The sequence below is a fragment of the Acinonyx jubatus genome, chromosome D3 (assembly GCF_027475565.1).
Source record: "Acinonyx jubatus isolate Ajub_Pintada_27869175 chromosome D3, VMU_Ajub_asm_v1.0, whole genome shotgun sequence".
Classification (NCBI taxonomy): domain Eukaryota; kingdom Metazoa; phylum Chordata; class Mammalia; order Carnivora; family Felidae; genus Acinonyx; species Acinonyx jubatus.
The window spans coordinates 22745782-22770728 of NC_069392.1; the positions used below are offsets into that span (position 1 = coordinate 22745782).

General features: G+C 43.3%; 1 protein-coding gene across 8 annotated transcripts in view; it reads right to left on the bottom strand.

Annotated features, from left to right (window-relative positions):
- The window catches only part of NF2 (NF2, moesin-ezrin-radixin like (MERLIN) tumor suppressor), an 80142-nt gene extending 72783 nt beyond the window's left edge, over positions 1–7359 (bottom strand). For 5 of the 8 annotated variants that reach the window (XM_027050888.2, XM_027050886.2, XM_053206706.1 and 2 more), the window contains exon 1: positions 6764–7352. In XM_027050888.2, coding sequence (XP_026906689.1) covers positions 6764–6877 — 114 coding nt within the window. In that variant the 5' untranslated portion in view covers positions 6878–7352. Of the gene's footprint in view, positions 1–6763 lie in introns of all 8 variants that reach the window. The other 3 variants (XM_027050882.2, XM_027050883.2, XM_053206707.1) reach the window with 2 other exon arrangements.
- Between the last annotated feature and the right edge of the window lie 17588 nt (positions 7360–24947).

Sequence of the window (24947 nt, forward strand, 5' to 3'; positions counted from 1 at the left end):
ATGAGTCATCCAGACACTCCTCCTTTGCCCACTTTTTAATTATTTGCTTCTCATTACTGAGCAATAAGAGTTCTTTATATGTGTTAGATATAAGACCCTTGTAAGATCTATGATTTGCTAACATTTTTTCTTTTCATGTTCTTGATGGTGTCTTTCAAAGCACAAATGTTTTTAATCTCAATGAAGTTTATCTACTTTTTCTTTTGTTGCCCATGCTTTTGTTGTCATATCTAAGAATCATATGCCAAATCCAAAGTCATGAAGATTTATCCCCATTTGCTTCTACGAGTATTATAGTTTTAGTTCTTACGTTTAGGTCTTTGGAGTTAATTTTTGTATGTGGTGCAGAATAAGGGTTCAACTTCAATCTTTTGCATGTGGCTGTCCAGTTTTCAGCACTGTTTGTTGGTAAGTCTATTCATTCCTCCACTGAATAGTCTTAGCACCCTTGTCAAAACTCAGGTAACCATAGAGTATGGGTCTATTTCTGGACCCGCAGTTCTACCCCATTGATCAATATCTCTATCTTTATGTGAGTACTACACTGTTATGTACTGTTATGGTATGGTTGTTTTGTAGTAAGTTTTGAAATAAGGAAGTATGAGTCCTCCTACTTTGCTCTTCTGTTTCAAGATTTTTTTAGCTATTCTGGATCCCTTGCAATTTCATATAAACTTTAGAATATTTATCAATTTCTACAAAGTAGTAAATGGAAATTCTGATGACGATGGTGTTGAATGAGTAGATTAGTTTGGAGAATACTGCCATTTTAACAATGTTAAATCTTGTGATCTATGAACAAAGGATGTCTTTCCATTTATTTAGATCATCTTTAATTTTCATCAACAATATTTTACAACTTTCAGAGTATAAGTTTTATACTTCTTTTGTTAAATTTGCTCCTAAGTATTTTATACTTTCTGGTGCTATTATAAATAGAATTTTCTTAATTTTCATATTGTTCATTGCAAGTATATAGAATTACAAGTGATTTTTGTACATTGCTCTTATATCCTGCAATCTTGCTGAACTTGTTTATTAGGTCAAATAGTTTTTTTAGGGGATTCCTTAGAGTTTATATACATGATCATGTTATCTGTGAATATATTTTTATTTCTTCCTTTCCAATATGGACACCTTTTATTTCATTTTCTTGCCGAATAGTCCTGGCTAGAACCTCCAAAACAATATTGAAGTGGCAAGATATCCTTGTCTTGTTCCTGATCTTAGCAAGTAAGCATCCTTCTTTCACTAAGTTAGCTGTGGGTTCTTTACAGATACTCTTTATCAGGTTAAGGAAGCTCCCTTCTAATCCTATTTTGTTGTTTTTATCATGAAATGCTGCTGAATTTTGTCAATGCTCTTTCTGCATCTATTGAGATGATCATATGATTTTTGTTTTTTATTCTATTGATACGATGTATCACATTAATTGATTTTCAGATGTTAAACCAACCTTGAATTCCTGGAATAAATCTCCCTTGTTATGATGTAGGATTCTTTTTATTTGTTGTTGGATTCAGTTTGTTAATAGTTTTGTTAAGAATTTTTGCTTCCATATATATATATATATATATATATATATATATATAAAATTTTTTTTTTTTTTTTTAGAAAGACAGAGAGAGACAGTCAGACAGACAGACAGAGGGAGTCCCAAGCAGGCTCCACAATTCCAGTGCAGAGCCCCCCATGAAATGCGAGATCATGACCTGAGCCGAGATCAAGAGTTGGACACTTAAACAACTGAGCCACCCAGGTGCCCCATTCCATGTATTTTTTAAAGTAATTTCTGGGGCGCCTGGGTGGCGCAGTCGGTTAAGCGTCCAACTTCAGCCAGGTCACGATCTCGCGGTCCGTGAGTTCGAGCCCCGTGTCGGGCTCTGGGCTGATGGCTCAGAGCCTGGAGCCTGTTTCCGATTCTGGTCTCCCTCTCTCTCTGCCCCTCCCCCGTTCATGTTCTGTCTCTCTCTGTCCCAAAAATGAATAAACGTTCAAAAAAAAATTAAAAAAAAAAAAAAAAAGTAATTTCTGAGCTAGCCAGGTGCCCCATTTTGCTTCCATATTCATAAGAGATCTTGTCTCTAGTTCTCCTGTGATAGCTTTGTTGGGTTCTGGTATTAGGGTAATGCCAGCCTCATAAAATGAGTTGGGAAGTATTCCCTCCTCTTCTTCTTTTTTTTTTTTTTTTTTTTTTTTTGGAACAGTATGTTAAGAATTGGTATTAATTGTTCTTGAAATGTTTGGTGGAATTCAGTAGTGAAGCCATTTGTGCCTCTACTACCTAGAGCCTGGACCTTTGTGGGTATTTTTATTACTGATTTAATCTCTTCACTTGTTATAGGTCTATTCAGATTGTCTGTTTATTCTTGAGTCAATTTTGGTAGATAGCATCTTTTAAGGAAATTGTCCATTTCATTATCTAATTATTTGGTGTACAATTGCCATTTTAGTTTAGTTTTTTATGTGTTTCATGTCTTTTTTGTTTCTCTATTCCTCCTTTACTACTTGCTTTTTCATTAAGTGAATATTTTCTAATGAAGCATTTAAATTTATTTAATGTTTCATTCACTATACTTTTTAAGCGTTTGGGGTTTGCTGTGTTTTTAGTGGTTGTTCTAGGGTTTACCAGATAATCTTGACTTAACCAAAATCAGCTTCAGATTATACTATCTTTTTTTAAAATTTTTTTAATGTTTATTTATTTCTTAAGGAGAGAGAGACAGAGTGTGAGTGGGGGAGGGGCAGAAAGAGAGGGAGACACAGAATCCAAAGCGGGTTCCAGGATCCAAGCTGTCAGCACAGAGCCTGACGCGGGGCTCAAACTCACAAACCGTGAGATCATGACCTGAGCCGAAATCAGATGCTCAACTGACTGAGCCACCAGGACTGTACTATCTTAATTCCAGTGATATATAGAAATATTACTCCTATATAGGTCCTTTCCCTCTTTTTTGTAAACTATTGTTCATATATATATATGGGGGGGTGTATGACATCTACTAAAATTATATATATAGTTACATATATAAAATATATACACATTGTTGCATATATATAAATATACATATTGTTCACACACACACACACACACACACACACACACACACACACGTGACATCTATTAAAATTATAAACCCAACAATACATTGCTATAGTTATTACTTTACCATTTGTGGCCATTTCCTTAGCCCATTACAGCTTTGCTCCGATCCACCTCCTTTGTGCTGTTATTGGCAAGTATACCACCCACAAATTACGTTTGTAGTAATAGGCCCAAAAGCACATTATATAGGTATTATTTTATACAATTGCTCTTTAAGTCAGTTAGAAGAAGGGGTGCCTGGGTGGCTCAGTTGGTTGAGCATCCAACTCTTGATTTTGAGTCAGGTTATGACCATAGGGTTGTAGGATCAAGCCTTGCATTGGGCTCCATCCTGAGTGTGGAGCCTGCTTGGGATTCTCTCTCCCTCTGCTCCTCTCCCCCACTTGCACATGCACTCATTCTAAAATTAAAATAAATAAATCAGAAGAGAAAAATATGCATTTCTACTGTCTTTTGTAATTATATAATTACCTTTCCTGGTGCTCTTTTTTTTTTTTTTTTTTTTCATGTAGACTTGAGTTATTATCTAAAGGCACTTGTTTTCAGCCTGAAGAACTTCCTTTCATATTTCTTGTAAGACAGGTCTTTGAGCGACATCTCCAGTTTGTGTTTATCTGATAAAGTATTTCACCTTCATATTTGAAATAGCCATTTTGAAATATCCAGCTGTGCTGGATATAGGATTCTAAGTTGACAGGTTTTTTTTCTTTGAGCACTTTGAATATGTTATCTTTGAGCACTTTGAATATTCTGGACTCCACAGTTTCTGCGGATAAGATAGCTGTTAATCTTATTGGGGTTTCCTTGTATGTGACAAGTCATTTTTCTCTTACTGCTTTCAAGATTTTTTGTCTTTGACTTTCAGCATTTTTACTATGATGTTTCTGTTTGTGGATCTCTTTGCATTTATCCTCTTTGGAGTTTATTGAGCTTCCTGGATGTCAAGACTATTGTTTTTCCATAAATTCAGAAAGTTTCTGCCATTATTTTTTAAAATATTTTTTTTCTCTTTCCTCTTATGGTATTCCTCTTCCACATATGCTCTTAATGATTTCTCTGAGGCTCTGTACATTTTCTTCATTTTTTTCTCTCTGTTCTTCAGCTTGCATAATCTTTACAATTTTCTCTTCAAACAGGGTAATTATTTCTTCTGGCAGTTTGAATCTACTTTGAGCCCCTCTAGTGAATTTTTTAGTTCAGTTATGGTACTTTTCAACTCCATGATTTTCATTTGCTTCTTTTCTATAATTCCTGTCACTTTACTGATATTCTCTACTTGATGCAAAAATGTCATTAGATCTTCCTTCTTTAATCATGTTTTCCTTTAGTTCTGTGAACATACTTGTAATGGCTATTTGAAATCTTTTCAGCTAAATCTGACATCTGGTCACTCTTACGGGCAATTTCTGTTGCTAATCTTCCACTGTTTGGGTCATATTTCCCTGTTTCTTTGTATGCCTCATAATTTTTTGTTAGAAATCAGACATCTTAGATAATATATTATCTAAATAACATAGATACTGGACTGTTTCTCCCCAACCCAGCCCCAAGGCTTATTATTGTTATTTGTTTGTTTCTTTAGTGATGGGCTGGAATATTTTAGTGAAATCTATTTCCTTCACATAGTATTAAGACCTATGATGTTGTTCCTCAGGAAGGCACAAATTTGGTTATGGCCACAGTCATCCTGGAGTGACAGTGTATAGTAAGACTCCTTCTCCTTCCCCTGATTGCACCCAGCTGTTAAACTCCATTAATAGTGTTTTACTATTCTATTATTTCATTATGCCCTGGGGCATAATTTGCTCTACAAAGTAATTCAATCAAAGGCTGCTCTTCTGAGGGAACAGTTTATTCAATCCCATGCGGGTTCTTTCCAGCTGTCTTATTCTGATTTTCTCCTGCAAACTAGCTGGCCTACAGTTTAGGTAGCATCTTCATTAAATCTACAATCTCCTCCCAATTGCCCTTCACCAAAATCTCTACTGCTTGTAAGGGTTCCCTTAGGCATAAACTTCCCCACATTTTGTTGCAAATGAACTGACTACCTTTGGGAAGAGAGCAGGAGCTACAGGTTTTAAAGACTTCTTCTCACTACAGGTAAAATCTCTAAAGGGGGGACGTAAAATCTCTAAAGGGGGGACGGGGGGGGGGGGTGGCGGGGGAGGGATACCAGCCAGAGGTTTTCTCAGTTTGCCTCTCCTGGCACAGAACCACCACTGCACAAGCTGGCGCTGGGAAAAGAGCAAATGGGGTCCCAGTAGTCTCAGTATGCCATGCCCAAGGCACAGCTCCCATTGTGTAAGTAGGAGCTGGATAAAAGACAGAAGCCCCATCTTTCAACTATTCACACCTGGGACTTAGTCTCAACAGCAAGAAGCCTAGCACAGGATAAGAAGCACTTCAGTCCTGCTCCTGGGAAGAAAGTGGTCTGACAGGGACCCAGGGGAAGAGGGAGCCCTGTGTTCTGTGTTGCAGCAGTCTGGAGTGGATCTCCCCCTTGGTATGTCGGAAGTGGGGAGGGAGGTAGTAGCCTTGGTTCAAACACCATAGACTCTCACCTTTCTTAGCAAATTTTCATAGATTTCCTTGAATAGATTTTTATTCATTTGATCAATGTTTGCGCTTAAAACCATTTCCAGAGGATTTAAATAGTTGAGTTTTTTTAAGTGATTTTCACCAGTCTTTTCAGGGAGTTCAATGGAGCTCCTCACGCTGTCAGGCTGGAAGTCGATCCTAAGGCTGCTTTTGTACTACACTAGTAGAGCTGAAGGGCTTAGTAGTTGTAACAGAGATCCCATGGCTTGCAATGCTGAAAATATTTACTATGTGGCCCTTTACAGAAAAAGTTCCCAACTCCTGACTTAGATTGCTGTTGCCAATGCTGCTGGTTCATAGAACACACTTTAGACTAGCAAGGACTTGCATTTCTTGAAAGGCAGTATTGTTTTGGCTAAAAGTTCGACCTAAAATCCCACTCTGCCACTTACTAGATACATGGCTTGGAGTACCTACCTCATTGGGTTGTTGTGAGAATTAAATGTATGAACGTCTGACATTTAGAATGTATTCAACAAATGGTTAACTGTTATCATCATGATGTAAAATAAACTGCATGAAAAATAAGTATTAGACATCAACTCTTTCCTTAAAGAGTTTTTTTCCCAGAAAATGGTAGCTTTGGAAAAGGGAAATAGGTATAGAGTTTCCACTCTACAAAATGCAACTTTTAATACCTGGGGCACATAATAATATCTAATGAAGTAAAAAAGACCATAAAGCTGGAGCTTAAGCCTGACAATGAAAACCAGAATTCTCCACTACGGATGGTTCCAGCCTCTTGCAGTAACAATGAATGAGAACCTTCAGGAAGTGCTTCCAAACCCAAAAACCCTACGGGGGGGGGGGGGGGGGAGGAGCAGCAATCATCCTTAACATGAAGATTTGGGCCTAGATGGCTCCTTCCGGTTCTGGTCGACTCTGTCTACGCTCAGAGATGATACTAGCTGAATCCCTCAAGCTTCCACCTGGACTGTCACCGCCACAGGGGCGCCCCGATCGGTGCCAGACCCGTGGCAGGGCCCGGCGAGCGGGGATTCCACCGGATTCCGCCCTGCTCCCCCTTACCGCAGCCCGTCGGGGCTGCCAGCCGGTTACCTCGCAATTGAACTCCATCTCGGCGTCCATGGTGACGATCCGCACGGTGAACGTCTTGGGCTGCTTCCTCTTGAGCGAGCTGAAGCTCATACGGGAAGCGATGGCCCCAGCCATGGCGCGGGGCTCAGGCCCGGGACCCTCGCGCCCCGAGACCTGCGCTCTGGACCGGTTAGCCCCCCTGGAGGAGCCGCAAAGGCCTCAGGGCCACCATGGTGGCCGGCTGGCCGGCCGAGGAACTGTCTGGGCGGCGCGGGCCCCCAGCGGCCAGCATGGGCCGTGAGGACCCTGCCCCGGGAGCGTAAAGGGGAGTCGGGGGGCGGGCCCTTACGGCCACGGGGACGAAACACGAGCCAGGACCGACGGGGTGGACACGGCCCGGCGCTCAGGGACTCGGGCCGGGGACGCTGGGGACGCCCCGGCACGGGCCCCTAGACGGCAGCCGGCCAGCCCCCGCGCGCCTCTCAGCGGCCAACAGAGGCCTCGGGGCCGCGCTGCGGCCGGGCGCGCACGTGCGCGCGTGGCTGTCACCGTCCTCGCTCCGCGCGCCTGCGGGAAGCGTCCCCTCCCCGCAGACCCCCGCCTGCTCCCCGCCCCGCCCTCAGGCCCCCAGATCATTACACACAGCGCAACCGAACCCCGCGGCTACCGCCCAGACTCCGCAGTTGGCTGAGCACTCCTAGGGAGGCGGGACTTCTCCTCCGTTCGCCCGGCTTCAGAACGACTCCACCAATTGGAAGTTCCGCTGTGATTGGAGGCGCGGGCTTGGGCTCGGCGTTGAGTGGTCATAGCGGCAGTCACTCCGAGCGCTTTTGTTCGAAAGGAGTACGCCTACTCTAGCAAGACTGGTTGAGGAACCGGAGCCCGGCGCGCCTTTCCCCGGGAACCACGTAGAGGCTGGTCGCCGGGTGCGGTTGGTCGGTAAGGGACTGCACTTTGAACCAAATGCGCTCCCAGTGTGGCGCCCCAGGGAGTCGTGTTTCTCGGACACCCGACGGATAATCCAGCTTGGCACTTAATTGCATATACTGACCTCTGTGTTTCTCAAACTTTTAAATCACGTGGAGGCCGCTTAGATCGCCGGCATTCCCCCAGACCCTTGTGCTTCTCTTTAGGAGAAATAGCGTTATTACCAAGGAAGGGTAATAAGTGTATCTGCCTCGTGGGGTTGTTGAGGAACTTAAGGAAGTTAATACATATAAACTAGGGTAAATACTAGGACATAGTAGACAGGCCACATACTAGGTTGAATCTTCTGGAATTGCTATTTTTGTACATACAAAATGGTCGAAACATGAAAGCATTTCTCACTTTGTACTCCGATTTACATTTTCGAGCCACATACATGTTTTTATTTTTTAGATGTCATCAAGTTATAATGGGTGTACTGTGAGGCGGGGGAATATAGCTTTCTGTATTTAGAAAATAAACCATGCTTTTAAATAATAATTGAGTAGAGACAGTTTTCTCTTTTGACTGAACAGGAAGCAGTCCACAAATATTAACCATCATTAGCATCACCTCCCCTACAGATGGGAAAGAGGTGCCGCATGACAGAGACACCTGCTGTTACCTAGATAGAAGAAGCAAAGATGGGAATCAAATCCAGATTTCTCCCACCCAGAGCCTGATGGCATTACCATTGTGCTGCCCTGCTTCCCTGATTGTGGCTGCCAAGTTGCTGCCTGTTGTAGCCCCAAGTACCATGCACCACAGTTCCCTAGCACTCAGCAGACACTGTTGCTGTAACTATACAATAGCATAAATCTCCCGCTTCCCCACAGGCCCCTGTGGTGCCATGAATCACCAGCATTTGCTAGCACACCCAGGAAAGCTGCTGTGGGGGAACTTTATGTCCTGTCTACTGCAAGCAAATTCTCCCCACCAAAATGATTGTTCAGGGCAGTGTGGGCTTGGAGTGAGAGTGTCTTCATTTTTATTGCTTCAGTTCTCTGCAGGTGGGAGAACTAGGGTGGATTCTCCTAAGAGCTCCCCACAGGGGCAACAAATCAGGGCTTTAACTCAGAGCCAAGGCTGCTGACAGAAAATAGGTGATTCTGGGATCCTACTGAGGAGTAGAAAGAGGATGTAGATCAGACAGCAGGGGTCAAAATGACATTGATGGCCAGTAATAGCTCGTTTTTATGGAAGGCTTACTAGGTGCTAGGCACTGGGCTAATTGGCCAAAGATGCCAAATTTAAACATTCTTGGGGGGACACCCAGGTAGACACATGGGTCTGGATCTCAGAAGGGAGGCCAGGACCTGGAATAAAAATAGATGTAATGGAATATTATTCTGGCATTAAAAGTGCCATTCACAAAGAATAAACACAGATGATAATAGTACCTACCAGATAAGAGTGTGAGAAGGAATAATTCAAGCAGAGCTCATTAAGAAAGATGTGGGGGTGCCTGGCCGACTCAGTTGGTATACCATGCAACTCTTTTTTTTTTTTTATTTTTTAATGTTTATTTATTTTTGAGAGAGAGAGCATGAGCGGAGGAGGGGCAGAGAGAGAGGGAGACACAGAATCTGAAGCAGGCTCTAGGCTTCGAGGTGTCAGCACAGAGCCCGATGTGGGGCTCGAACTCACAAGCGCTGTGAGATCATGACCTGAGCCAAAGTCGGACGCTCAACAGACTGAACCACCTAGGTGCCCCACAACTTTTTTTTTTTTTAGTTTATTTCTTTATTACTTTGAAAGAGAGAGAAAACGAGTGGGGGAGGGGTAGAGAGAGAGGGAGGCAGAGGATCCGAAGTGGGCTCTGTGCTGATAGCAGAGAACCTGATAATAGGGCTCGAACTCATGAACTGTGAGATCATGACCTGAGCCAAAGTCAGACATTTAACCAGCTGAGCCACCCAGGCACCCCAGCATGCAACTCTTGATCTTGGGGTAATGAGTTCAAGCCCCACATTGGGAGGTAGATTGTACTAACAACATCAACAACTACATATATGTGTGTGTGTGTGTGTGTGTGTGTGTGTGTGTGTATATATAGTTTTGTTTTGTTTTTTTTAATAATTAAGGGGTGCCTGGATGACTCAGTCAGTATAACATGTGACTCTTGATCTCAGGGTTGTGACTTTGAGCCCTATGTTGGGGGTAGAGATTACATTAAAAAAAAGAAAGAAAGATCTGGCACATTGACACTGGTTTATAAATACCTGTTGAATGACAGGGTAATAGGGACACAGGGAAATACTGAATGGTCTCAACTATGGGAACAATATTAATTGCTACAACATATTAAGTGCTTACCATATAAGATGCCCCACAAAGGGCTTTGCATGCTTTATTTCCTTTCAACTTTATTGAAACCCTATTTGGTAGGTACTATATCCCCAGTTTACACATGAGGAAACCGGCTAAGGCTGAAATGAGCTAATTTACCCAAGATCCTAACAGCAGTGGTTCAATTTGCATTTAGGACTGTTTTAAACTAGATGTAACCTTAGTTATATTTCGTTCCTCCGTTCTTCCAGAAGATCAGTGGCTCCTCTCAAAGTGAAGTCCGTTCCCTTCAGGAGACATTTAGCAAGGTCTAAAGATTTTTTGTTGTTGTTTTTGTATTTTTGGTTATTGCAACTAGGGGATGTTCCTGTACACTATAGCAGAGGCTAAGGATTCTGTTAAACATCTCACAGTGCACAGGACAACCTCCCACAACAAAGAAACATGCAGCCCAAAGTATCAATAGTGCCACGCTAAAGAAATCCTGCTCTACAATAATGATTCTTTTAATTGTTTTTGTTTTGTTTCGTTTTGTTCATACTCTTTCAAGAATCTGATGAAACCAGTGGATTTTCTCCACAGAGGAATACACACAACCCCAGGCGCCTGGGTGGCTCGTTTGGGCGTCCGACTTCGGCTCAGCTCATGATCTCACAGTTCATGAGTTCGAGCCCCGCATCGGGCTCTGTGCTGACAGCTCAGAGCCTGGAGCCTGCTTCGGATTCTGTGTCTCCCTCTCTCTCTGCTCCTCCCCCACTTACACTCTATCTCTTTCTCTCTCTTTCAAAAATAAAGATTAAAAAAAAAAAAGGAACACACACACGCATGCACAAAATTTTGCACGTGGTTTTAGAAGGTTCATGGAAAGAGTCCTCCAAAGCATATCTATGAGCCCCAGATTAAATGAAGTCATTGCCAAGATTTGAATCAACCTGTACCAGATGCTGCATGTGAATTCTAGATTGGAACCTGTCTGCCAAAAACTGGACTTTGTTGGTTTTGGAATTACTTTTACTATACGTTGGCATGAAGCCAATATCCCACACCATGAATGTGATAAGAAACAACCATGTGGAACTGTGTCTTTACAGTAGAGATTTAGCTGACTAAAGAATACAGCTCTCTTTCTATGAAGACCCACAAAAGAAATATCCCTTAAACTCTAGCACCTATACTTCTCATGGGAGACTGGTTTGCTTTCTCTTTTTTAATAAGTTTTATTGTGTTTTCCTTATAAGTAATCCATATGCATTATAAAAAAGAAATGGAGGGACACCTAGGTGTCTCAGTCAGTTAAGCTTCTGACTCTTGCTTTTGGCTCAGGTCATGATCTCACAGCTTATGGGATCAAGCCCCTTGTCAGGCCTTGCTCTGAGAAGGCAAAGCCTGCTTGGGATTCTCTCTCTCCCTTTCTCCCTGCGCCTCTCTCTCTCTCTCTCTCTCTCTCTCTCTCTCTCTCATAGAATAAACTTAAAAAAAAGAAAAGAAATGGAAACTGCATAAGCAGTATGTAGGCATAATTCTAAAATACCCCTCATTCATCTACAGCCTTGTATAATCCTCCCTCTTGGGCATTGGCAAGATCAATAGATATGATGGGATATTATTCCTGTGATTATGTTGCTTTATATGGCAAAAGGGATTGTTTGCAGATATAATGCCCTAATCAGTTGTGTTCATCAAAATGGAGATTATCCCAGGTAGACACTGACCCAATGAGGTGTACTTTTTTTTTTTTAATTCCAGTATAGTTAACATACAGTGTTATATTAATTTCAGATGTACAATGTAGTGTCGGGTGAACTCTTTTTAAGTTTTATTTATTTATTTTGAGACAGAGCGAGTGATGGAGCAAAGAGAGAGGGAGAGAATCCCGAGCAGACTCCAATGTGGGGTTCAACCCGTGAGATCATGACCCAAGCCAAAATCAAGAGATTGAAGCTGAAGCAACTTAGCCACCCAGGTGTACCCACATGAATGCTTTTAAAATGTTTTTATTTTTATGTATTTATTTTGAGAGAGAGAGAAAGCACTAGCAGGGGAGGGTTAGAGAGAAAGAGAGAGAGAATCCCACACAGGGATCTGCACTGTCAGTGCAGAACCTAAGGTGTGGCTCAATCTCATAGTCTGTGAGATCAAGACATGAGCCAAGATCAAAAGTTGGATGCTTAACCGACTGAGCCCCCGAGGCACCCCCCAGGTGAACTCTTAAAAGGAGATTTAGGGTTCAGAGATAAAGGAAGTCCAGGAAATGAACTCCTTCTGACTTGGAAGAAAGCAAACATCCATGTGGTGAGCTGCCTATACAGCCTCAGAGCAAGGAACTCTCGATGGCCTCTGGAGTGGAGAGTGGTCCCCATCTGAAAGCTAGCAAGAAATCAGGGATTTCAGTCCCACGACCACAGGGAGCTAAGTTCTGCCGACAACCTGAGTGACCTGAGTATACTGACCTCCAGGGGAGAACCATGCAAATGGCTGACAATTTGATTGCAGTCTTGTGAAACCCTAAGCAGAAGATCATACTAAGCCATGCCTGGATTCCAGACCCATGAACACTGTCAGGTAATAAATGTAATTGCCACTAAATTTGTGGTAATTTGCAAACACAGCAATAGAAAACTGATACCAACAGAGAGAAACAAAAAAAAAATTTTATCTTTTTTTTTAATGTTTTATTTATTTTTGAGACAGACTAAGTGTGAGCAGGGGAGGGGCAGAGAGAGAGGGAGACACAGATCCAAAGCAGGCTCCAGGCTCTGAGCTGTCAGCCAGAGCCCGACGCAGGGCTCGAAATTTAACAAACTGTGAGATCATGACCTGAGCTGAAGTTGGATGCTTAGCCGACTGAGCCACCCAGGTGCCTCTGACAAAAAAATTGTTTTAATAAAATGTTTTATTTTGAAATAATCAGCCCCCTCCCCCACGCACACCTTCTACCCAGTTTCCTCGATGGCACTTCAACCAAGGACATTAGAAATAGAGCCAAGGCTGCAACCAGGATCAAAGGGTTTTTTTGAGTCATCTTGGTGGCTCAGTCAGTCAAGTCTCTTGATTTTGGCTTGGGTCTCAGGGCTTGAGCCCGAATCAGAGCCTGCTTAGGATTCTCTTCCTCTCTCTCTCCCCTCCCCCACTCGAACTTTCTTGGTCTCTCCCAAAATAAATAAATAAACTTAAAAAAAAAAAAAACGGGGGGTGCCTGGGTGGCTTGGTCGGTTAAGTGTCCGACTTCGGCTCAGGTCATGATCTCACAGGTGAGTTCGAGCCCCGCGTCGGCTCTGTGCCGACCGCTCAGAGCCTGCAGCCTGTTTCAGATTCTGTCTCCCTGTCTCTCTGCCCCTCCCCTGTTCATGCTCTGTCTTTCTCTGTCTCAAAAATAAATAAACGTTAAAAAAAAAAATAAAAAAAAAACAAACGGGCTTTTTCAATGATCAGAAACCCATAGCAACACCCAGCAGAATTAAGTTACAGTTAATGATATAAAACGTGCAAGTACAAACTGCTAAATCTTATAAAGGCTAGTTTACCCCAAACTCCCTCTCACTGCCCCAAAAATGTTTGGCTAAACTAACAAGTGAATGATAGTTACTCCTTTGCTACTGCATGAATGGAACAATTTCCCCCTTTCATTTTGTTTGCAGTATTTGATTAAAACTGAAATAATCTCAGGGGCTCCCGGGCGGCTCAGTTAAGCATCCGACTTCGGCTCAGGTCCTGATATTGTGGTTCATGAGTTTGAGCCCTGTGTTGCGTGCTCTCTCTCAAAAATAAAGATTAAAAAAACTAAATTTCAGAAAATGTGCATGTCAATACCTCAGGAAGCTGCTGCTTTGGTAAACTGCATAGCTGCTATGAAAACACAGCCAAGTTGGGCGCCTGGGTGGCTCCATGGTTAAGCATCTGACTTGCTTAACCTCTCTCTCTCTCAAAAAAAAAAAAAAAAATTAAACTAAAAAAAAAAACTCGAAAAAAACCACAGCCAAGTCTCCACCAGGTGGGAGACACTGTAGCCCTGCCTGCATGGTTGACAGGACACCCTCAGGGGTCCTGGGCTGGTGCTGAGAGCAGGCAGATGCAGAAAGAAATTTTAACTTGCATAATCCACTGACTTACTGTTTTCAGATAGCCCGTATTGTTTTGTGATTTGCTGATTGTTGTTAATATGTTATGAATATTTTTCCATATCATCACATATTCTATAATAAAATCTTCTAGGGGCTGCATAGGATCCTGTGTATTGATCTAATTTTGCCTTTCTCTATTACACACATTGTGAATCATGTAACCAATCATGTTTTCTTCTTGGAGTTTGCTGTTAGGAAGCCCAGAGCCAAATTTGCAGTCTGTTTCTGGCAACTGTGCCAGGGCTTGCTTGTCTGTGGCTTCATCTTATTTTTCCTGCTCTTATTCCTTACTCCGCAGTAACTTTTTTCCCACCCACTTTTTTTTTTCTCACTCTTTATTATATTTTTATTCAGTTATGGATCCTTTACCTAAAGGCTCTTTTGGTTATTCTTCTTAAGTCAGTATATATATGACCAAAGTATTGTTTACATGTATCTAATTCTTTTTGATGTTCATTTATTTTTGAGAGAGAGGGAGAGAGCATGAGTGGGGGAGGGGCAGAGAGAGGGAGACAGTGGATATGAAAGGGGCTCTGCATTGCCAGCAGAAAGCCCGATGCGGGTCTCACAAACTTAGAGATCATGACCTGAGCCGAAGTCTGATACCCAACCAACTGAGCCACCCAGGCGTTCCACATGAATCTAATTTTTTACAGTAGGCTCCATGCCCAACGTGGGGCTGGAACTCACGACCTTGAGATCGAGTTGCATGCTCCACCCACCAAGTTGGCCAGGTGCCCCAACATGCATCTAATTTTTTTAACTTTTATTATTATTTTTAAATGCTTATTTATTTTTGAGAGAGATTGGGGAGGGACAGAGAGAGAGGGGGACAGAGGATCTGAAGCAGGCTCTGCACTGACAGCAGCCAGCCCAATGTAGGGCTCTAACTCACAAACCAGTGAGATCTTGACCTGAGCTGAAATCAAGAGTAGGACGCTTAACTGACTGAACCACATAGGGGCCCCTTAATGTTTATTATTTTAAACATTTTTTTAAGATTTTGTTTTTAAGTAATCTCTACAACCAATGTGGGGCTTGAATTTACAACCCTGAGATCAAGGGTTGCAAGCTCTGCCAGGTGCCCCTTAACTTTTTAAAAACTAGCATCAGACTTAAAGTTTGCAAAGATAGTAGTTTCTCCATATCCTTCACTCAGCTTTTCCTAATGTCAACATATCATTTAATCATAGTATATTGATCAGAATCAAGAAATTAACACTGATGTACTACTATTAACCTACAGACCATATTCGAATTTTACAATTTTTCTACTACTGCCCTTTTGTGTTCCAAGATCCTATCCAGGATTCCAGATAACATTGGGTTATTTCTCTGATTTTCCTGCAGCCGGGACTAAGTTCCTCGGCTTTTCTTTGTCCTTCACTACCTTGACCCTTTTTTTTTTTTTTAACATTTATTTAGTTTTGAGAGAAAGAGAGAGAGAGTGGGAGACACAGAATCCAAAGCAGGATCCAGGCTCTGAGCTGTCAGCACAGAGCCTGCCACGGGGCTTGAGCTCACGAACCACGAGATCATGACCTGAGCTGAAGTCCCAATGCTTAACTGACTGAGCCATCCAGGAACCTTGACCTTTTAAAGAGTATTGGCCAAGTATCTGTTGAATGTCTTCCAATTCGGGTTTGTCTCAAGTTTTCTCATGATCGGACTGATGTTCCAGATGTATGTTTGTAAGCTACACCACATTATTTTGGGAGCAGGGTGGGGATTAAAAGCCAAACAAAGAGGTTTTGGCCTGTCTGCAGCCTGAGGCTCAGGGAGGTGATTTGATTCATTAATATCACCTGGCCCAGCGTGATCTGGGACCTAAGACTTCTTTTTTTTTTTTTTTTTTAATGTTTTTATTTATTTTTGAGACAGAGAGAGACAGAGCATGAGCAGGGGAGGGGCAGAGAGAGAGGGAGACACAGAATCTGAAGCAGGCTCCAGGCTCCGAGCTGTCAGCACAGAGCCCGACGCAGGGCTCAAACCCACAGACCGTGAGATCATGACCCGAGCTGAAGCCGGATGCCCAACCGACTGAGCCACCCAGGCACCCCTGGGACCTAAGACTCCTGAGGCCATGGCCAGGAACCAGTGTTCCAAGGATCCAAGGAAGCAGTTCCTGAGACACTGACCCTGAAGGAAGGCAGCCTGCAGGTAACAGCTATCTGAAATAACAGTTACCTGAAATAACAGTAGTAAAGGAACCTAGGACACCTTAGGAAATCACTAGTGCTCACCCCATTCCCATTGGGCCAGGATGTCCCTCACGGGCAGACCTGCGTTGGAATTTCTACTTTTCTGTAACCTTGCTCAGCTTAACTTCTCTGAGCTTCAGTTACTTCATCTGTAAAAATGGGCATTAATAATAAACTACGTGACATGTTTAGGAGCCCTTTTTAAAATAAGAATTGATATTTATTGAACACCCTCTATGTCTAAGGTGCTGTGTGACCTCACAAAGGTGTTTGTTACCTCTGGGTCTCCATCTCATCATTGCTTAAATTGGGGGGGGGGGGGGATAGGAAATGGAATTGCAAATAGCACCTAAAAGTACACATTTATTTCACTTGTACTGGCGATGATTTTCATACACATGCATTCTCACTGAATTCTCATGATTAAGTAGATTATGCCCATTAGGCAGTTAAAACTAAAGCGCCCAAAGTGAACTTACTGGCCAAAGACCACAGAGCCTAACAGAGATCGAGGCTAGATCCTCAACCCGGATTTCTAGCTCTGGGCCCATGGTTTTCCAAAGACAGCATGCCCACAGTAGCAGGCACGCCTTTGTCTACAGCAGGAACTGAAAAATAACTATTCTGGGCTAAAATGTATACTCTGGCCTAATTTGCAATTTGATACTGTTTCTGTGTCCTTTACTGTGGTAGTACTTTGAATCTCAAGCAACATTCTATATTAGCTTCCTTAGGCTGTTGTAACAAAGTGACACAAACTGGGTGACTGGGAACAATAGAAATGTATTGTCTCACAGCTTTGGAGGCTGAAATTCCAAGATCCAGAAGTCAGCAGTGCTGTGCTCCCTCGGAAACCTGGAGGGAAGGCTCCTTCTTTGCCTCTCCCAGCTCCCGGTGTCCCCAGATGTTCGCTGGCTTGTGGCATCATTGCAGCCTGCACATTGTGTCTCCCTGTGTCTTCACACGGTCTTCCCTCTATGCGTGCCTGTCCTGTTTCTAGATTTCCTTTTTCCACGAGGACGCCAGTCATGCTGGATTGGAACCCACCCCAATGACCTCATTTTAACCTGATTACCTCTGTAAAGAAGACCCTGTTTCCAAGTAGGTCACATTCTGAGGGACTGGGATTGGGACTTCAATATCTCTTGTTTAGGGGACTGAATGAGCCTTTCCTGTCACACTCCCTGTACTTCTGACACAAAGTCTGTGGCTTTTTTTACACCAAGCAATTCTCTGAGACACCAGCTGGATGTCCTACAATTCAATTCAATTCTGACACCAACTAGAGTTAGTGTAGACCCTACAGGTTAAGGACACAGTCCCATGAGACTGCTTCTCCTTCAGATGCCAATTATAAGTACTGGTTGTCTTCTGTACTTCTGACCTACTGGCTACAAATTGGGGTTCCTGTGACCTCCTCCTTGGACTTAATAATTTGCTAGAATTCTTGCAGAATTCAGGGAAACACTTGGGTTTACTGGCTTTTATAATAAATAGCAAAATGAAGAGGTATATAGGGCGAGGTCAGGAAGGGTCCAGGGAGCAAGAGTTTTTGTCTTCATAGAGTTGGGGATACACCACTTTCCGAACATATGGATGTGTTCACCAATGTACAGCCTCTCCTAACCCCCTACTTTTGGGATTTTTATGGTGGCTTCACCTTGTTGGTAGACGTGATCGGTCATTAACTCAACCTCCAGTCCCTCTCCCCTTCCAGGAAGAAGGGGGTTTGGGCTCAAAGTTCCAAGCTTCTAAAGTTTCATCTTTCTGATGACCCCACCCACTCCCTTCCAGGATCTCACCAGGCATTACCTCCTCAGAACAAAAGATGTTCCTATCACCCAGGAAATACCAAGGGATTTTTGGAGCTCTGTGTCAGCAACCAGGGTCAAAGATCAAATATGTGAACAAAAGGTGCTGGTAGCACTCTCTTATCACTTAAAAAATGACAAGGGTTCTAGGAGCTGTGCCAGAAACTGAGGGCACAGATGAAATATATATTTTCTATTAATTCACAGGACACAATTCAGCTCATAACATTCTCTTTCCAAGAGCAGACTCCAGGTGCTGTATTTATGCCAGTATAGCTGGGGAGGTCCCAGAAAGTCACATTTTCCAGGAAGGATGCCTTCTGTAAACTTTGCATGATTCAAAACTTTGTATTCCAAGATTTGTTTTCCCCCCTAGGAATGAATGTAAAGTAGGTGATGAAATGCACTCGCACAGCTCATAAATCTATGACTGTCTTACCCCATTTTTGCTTTTGGTGCTGCTTTGTATCTTTGCAGCATTATCTCTACCCACGGGTACTCTCCTAAATTGACAGCACTACCTGTTGAGGAGGTGATTCAGTCCTCTTCGTGGTGTTTTATCACATCCAGTATTTACTCCAAAGGTATTGATTTGGGGGTGTGTTTTTCAGCCCTAGCATCTCTACTTTGTAAATGTTTGAATGATGTTGTTATAGCTTTTTTAAGTGGTTTGTAATGAGAGTGAACGACAAAATAACAGCTTAATGGGCACAGAAAGCTGTTGCTAGAGTCCAAAGGACGTTAACAACAGTGTGATTTGTTGGGGTGCCTGGGTGGCTCAGTCGGTAAGCATCCGACTTTGGCTGGGGTCATGATATCGTGGTTCTTGAGTTCGAGCCTCACGTCGGGCTCTGAGCTGACAGCTCAGAGCCTGGAGCCTGTTTCTGATTGTGTGCCTCCCTCTCCCTCTGCTCCTACCCCACTCACACTCTGTCTTCTCTCAAAAACAAATAAATGTTAAAAAAATTAAAAACAAAAAACAAAAAAAACGACAGTGTGATTTGCTCAGCAAGGACACCGGTGGTCATTTGTTTTCCCCGCTACAGTGGCGCCGCCTTGTGGCAGTAGCATAAACACTTTTTAATCCATTCCATCTCCGTGGCTTTGAAGTTGTTCAATACCTAAGGAGTAGAATTGTTTTCTTTTCCTGGTGTTTGTGTGATTTCCAGTGTATACACAGAGTGTCAGTTTGTTAACATTTTTGTGGCACTACATCAAAGTCGCATAAGTCATATCTGCATATAATGCATACTACAGAAAGACTGGAACTTGGCAGCGTGGCTCATGCCCTAGCCAAAACATAAAAGCTTTCTTGTCCCTGTCACTCCTGTTTGGGGTCCTGTAGGAGCCAGGGGATGCAATTCTCAGAGAGCATCTGGGCCTGAGCATAAAAGCCCATCAATAAGGAGCAGGTGACACTGCCACAGCTGGGTAATTTGTCTCTTTGCTCTTCTGCAGCCTATTTGGTGATGATGTATTTGTCCCAGAGAATAGATGATGGCAGGTTTGTTCATATTTTACACTTATGAACCTGCCTGTTCCTCTCCTCCTGGCTCTGCCCATCTGTCTTTGTCCCTGGCTCCTCTCATTTCATTTCACAGATTGGGCAGCAGGCCTTGGCCATGAGTTATGAAGGTGGATTCTGTGAGGGCAGCTTTGGGAAGGGAGGGAGGGAGAAGAGATGGGTCAGCTTCCTGGAGAGAAGGGATGGATGGACAGGTTCAGGAGAAAGAGATGTCACAGACTTAGTAGTGAGTGGGAAGGGACCTGAGAGAGGAAGGGGAGGGAGAGATCCTGGGGCAGAAGACAATGATGCTGGGGAGGCCTGCTCACAGAAGATGGCTTGGAATGCTGGGTCCAACCCCAATAATTAAGTTGGGCCTAGTGTAAAACCTAATTGTGGTAGCCACCCTCCCAGGTGGCCCCCGTGACTCATGTTGGTATTCACACCCTTGTGAAGCCCCCTCCCACACTGATCAGGACCAACGTGTATAACCAATGGGACGTGCAGAAATGATGAAGTGTGATTTCCAAGGCCAGGTCATGAAAGTCCTTGGAGATTCCACTTTACTCTCTCTTGGATCACTTGCTCTGGGGTAATCCCATTGCTATGTGGTAAAGACACCCAAGAAGTGCCTGGAAAAGTCCATGGGGCAAGGAACTGAGGTCCTAAGCCAACACAGAGCAATCACTTGTCAGGCGTGTGAGCAATCTACCTTGGAAGTAGATCCAACAGCCCCAGTCAAGCCTTCAGATGACCACAGCCCAAGCTGACATCTTTTTTATTTTTAATTTGTTTGTTTATTTATTTAATCTCTACAGCCAACATGGGGCTCGAACTCATAACCTCATGATCAAGAGTTGCATGCTCTAGTGACTGAGTCAGCCAGGAGCCCCCCAAAGCAGACATTTTGACTGCAGCATTGTGAGAGACCCTGAGCCAGAACCAGTCCAGCTGACCACTCACTCCTGAATTTCTGTTTGGACATGTGAGATGATAATTGTTTATTGTTCCAAGTTGCTAGATTTTGAGGGTAATTTATTCCACAGTAATTGGAAACGGTCTAATTCCTTATTTGTAGAACTGTCATTCAGCATCTCTCTGGTTTGCTGCTCAGAATGCACAGTCATGGGACAGGGACCCATTCATGACAGGTGCTCAGTTAACCAGCATTGCATGTTACTGAGTGTCACAAAGAGAACCCCTGTGCCTTACTTATTCAAGCAGGGTAAATGGAGTTAGTTAAGCGAGGAGAAGGTTCTGGGATGGAGTAGGTATGTATTGTGAGGAGAGGGATAGGGCCACAATTAGGATGATCAAATCTCCTGGTTTCCCTGGGACAGAGGGGTTTTCTGAATGGAGGACTTTCGGTGCTAAAACTGGGAAAGTCTAGGGGAAGCTGAAATGAGTTGGTCACCCTAGCTGGGGTTGGGATGGGGTTAGGGTTTCAAAGCTGCACTTCCAGTAAGCTGCCACACTGTGGTTCATATGACATGGGAAGGGAGATCTGTCTGACCAGGAGAGATGGTCAGGGGTGGGAGCTTGCTCCTGGAGCTGCCTGGTTTCATCCTCTTGCCCCACTTAAGTGGAGGGAGATGGGAAAACCCTCTTACAAGTGTCAGACCAGTGTAAGGAGGCTGCAGGTCAGCCCTCCCTTCTTCTCCTCAGCAGAGGGGGCCAGAAACATCTAGAATTTGGTGAAGATTCTCACCCTAGACCAGGAGGGCCAGCTCCTTTCTGTCCATGGGTCCTGGCTTCCTGTGGTTTCATTACCAAATGCCTTCTACCACACAGCCAAAAAAAAAAAATCAGTGACCGGTCACCAAGGCTGCCTGCTCCATTATTAGAGAGGTATTTCCTTGTACTGACTGAGGAGCTGCTACCAAATAACCTCCACTCTTTGATTGTATTTGATTCTGTTTGCTTTTTTTTTTTTTTTTTAATTTTAGAGAGGGGAGAGGGGCAGAGGGAGAAGGAGAGAATCTCAAGCAGGATCCACGCTTAGCGAGGAGCCTGATGCAAGGCTCGATTTCATGATCACAAGATCACGACCTGAGCCGAAATCAAGAGTCAATTGCTCAACTGAGTGAGCCACCCAGGCACCCCATGTGCTAAAATTTCTAACCTGTTTCTTCATGGCAGCCTTTTCACATACTATGCAACATTGCTTTCTCTGCCTCAGGTTCCCTTTGCCCTGCTCCCTTCTCCTGGCAAACCCTCTCTGCGTATTGTTTCAAGCTTAGGTCCAAAGTCAGGCCTCCTGGGAGGTCCGATGGAGCCAGTCGCTTCCGCCTCTCCAGGTCTGCCACACTCAGAGTCTAAGGGAAGGGCAGCTCTATGGCATGACACCAGTGACATCTCCATCTACCCATCTGGGCTTGTCCTGAGTGGCTGTGACTGGGGAGCCTCTGATCACACCAACTTCCAGAAGGGGGAGCTTATTCCCTGTTAGTCCCTCTGATAACCCCAAGGAGCCACTGGGCCCAGATGTGTCTCCAACACCTCTTTTTGTTCTTCTTTGTTAACACTAAGAGCAGGCCTCAGGCTCACAGTGTTCTGCCTTAGCTACAAGGCAGTGGCTGTAGTATTATTTCCACTGTATTTATTTGGATGATTCTGCCTGTTTATGAACAATTGATCCAGGTTTTCCATTTATCATGAGGATATGGCTTCCTTTTTATCTATCTATCTATCTATCTATCTATCTATCTATATTTTAGAGAGAGAGAGCACGTACAAGTGGGGGAGAGGAGCAGAGGAAGAGAGAGAGAGAATCTTAAGCAGGCTCCACACTCAGTGCAGAGCCTGCCGAAGGGCTCAATCATACTGGGATCATGACCTGAGCCAAAATCAAGAGTCAGATGTTCAACCAACTGAGCCACCCAGGTGCCCCTATCGTTTCCTTTTTAAAATAAGCTACACATATAATACATGTTAAGTTAGAAAACACAGGGAAAAAAAATCATAGTGCAAGACTCATTTTCTTATAGAAGTCATTACTGACCCTCAAGTCTATATGGGACCTCCCTTTTTCTCTTCCCCACACATTGTAAGTCCTTACAGCTCCTTGTACTTCTTCATAGTCTGTATTGCAATTGACAAAAATACTTTTGTGTGTATTTTTCACTTATTCAGTAAATATTTAATGTATCATGCAAGAGAAATGAGAGGAGAGCAGCTTAAGGCATCTGCCGTAAAGGGGCTCAAAGTCAGTGCTGATTTGATTTTGTCTCTCCTACCAGACCTCAAGTCCCAAAAGGGCTGGGGGCTTGTTGTCCTGTCTACCTTTAGTGTTTCAGAGCTTAGCACAGCCAAGAGCCAGGTAGACGTAGTATTTGCTGAATGATTAACAAAATTAATGCCTGCCCTCCACTCCCCCTTGCCAAGAACACCAGGAGGGAGACACTGGTCTGCAACCAGTGGGTGGATATTCTTTGAGGAGGTGTACATGCAAACATCCATGTCCCTTTCGGCCCCTGGGCCCCTCGTGGGGTCTGCAGGCTCTCCCCTCCTGCTGAGGTCTGTGACCTGGGGGATTGTGGACCGAGAAGGGATTAGTTTGGAAAGCAGGCAAAAGAGCTGGGCAGGGCCAGAAGAGGGCATGGGGCCCCAGAATGTCCAGGCAGAGATGGCAAAATGGGATGAAAATAGAAAAGGAGATGGAGAGAAAATGTACCTATGGCCTAGAGCCTTTTCCAACTGTCTGCAATTGTTGGGGTTTGCTCCTTTGATAAATATGCTAAATACAGCCTGTGGATCCCTCCTCCCCAGAAAAACGCACAATTTCAGGGGGCCTACTGACCCTCTGCCACTAGTCCTTGAGTGCCCAATTAAGAATCCCTAGTATCAGAAAAAGATTCCATGCTCCTGGATAGGAAGAACAAATATTGTTAAAATGTCAATACTACCCAAAGCAATCTACATATTCAATGCAACACCTATCAAAATAACACCACCATTCTTCACAGAGCTAGAACAAACAATCCTAAAATTTGTATGGAACCAGAAAAGACCCCAAATAGCCAAAGCAATCTTGAAAAAGAAAATCAAAGCAGGAGGCATCACAATCCAGGACTTCAAGCTGTATTACAAAGCTGTAATCATCAAGACAGTGCAGAACTGGCACAAAAACAGACATTCAGATCAATGGAACAGAATAGAAAACCCAGAAATGGACCCACAAATGGATGACAATCTTTGACAAAGCAGGAAAGAATATCCAATGGAATAAAGACAGTCTCTTCAGCAAGTGGTGCTAGGAAAACTGGACAGCAGTGTGCAGAAAAATGAACCTGGACCACTTTCTTACAGCATACACAAAAATAAACTCAAAATGGATTAAAGACCTAAACGTAAGACAGGAAACCATCAAAATCCTCGAGGAGAAAAGCAGGCAAAAACCTCTTTGATCTTCTTACTCAACCTCTTCTTACTCAATATGTCTCCAGAGACAAGGGAAACAAAAGCAAAAATGAACTATTGGGACCTCGTCAAAATAAAAACCTTCTGCACAGTGAAGGAAACAATCAGCAAAACTAAAAGGCAACCTACAGAATGGGAGAAGATATTTGCAAATAACATATCAGATAAAGGGTTAGTATCCAAAATCTATAAAGAACTTATCAAACTCCACACCCAAAAAACAAATAATCTAGTGAAGAAATGGGCAAAAGAAATGAATAGACACTTCTCCAAAGAAGACATCCAGATGGCCTACTGACACATGAAAAAATGCTCAACATCACTCAGCATCAGGGAAATACAAATCAAAACCACAATGAGATACCACCTCACACCTGTCAGAATGGCTAACCTTAACAACTCAGGCAACAACAGATGTTGGCGAGGATGTGGAGAAAGGGGATCTCTTTTACAGTGTTGGTGGGAATGCAAGCTGGTGCAACCACTCTGGAAAACAGTATGGAAGTTCCTCAAAAAATTAAAAATAGAACTATCCTACAATGCAGCAATTGCATACTAGGTATTTATCCAAGGGATACAGGTATGCTGTTTCGAAGGGACACATGCACCCCAATGTTTATAGCAGCACTATCAACAATAGCCAAAGTATGGAAAGAGCCCAAATGTCCATCAACAGATGAGTGGATAAAGAAGATGTGGTATACATATACAATGGAGTATTAGCAATCAATAAGAATGAAATTTGCCATTTGCTGCTATGTGGATGGAACTAGAGGGTATTATGCTAAGCGAAATTAGTAGGAGAAAGAAAATATCATATGACTTCATTCATATGAGGACTTTAAGATACAAAACAGACGAACATAAGGGAAGGGAAGCAAAAATAATATAAAA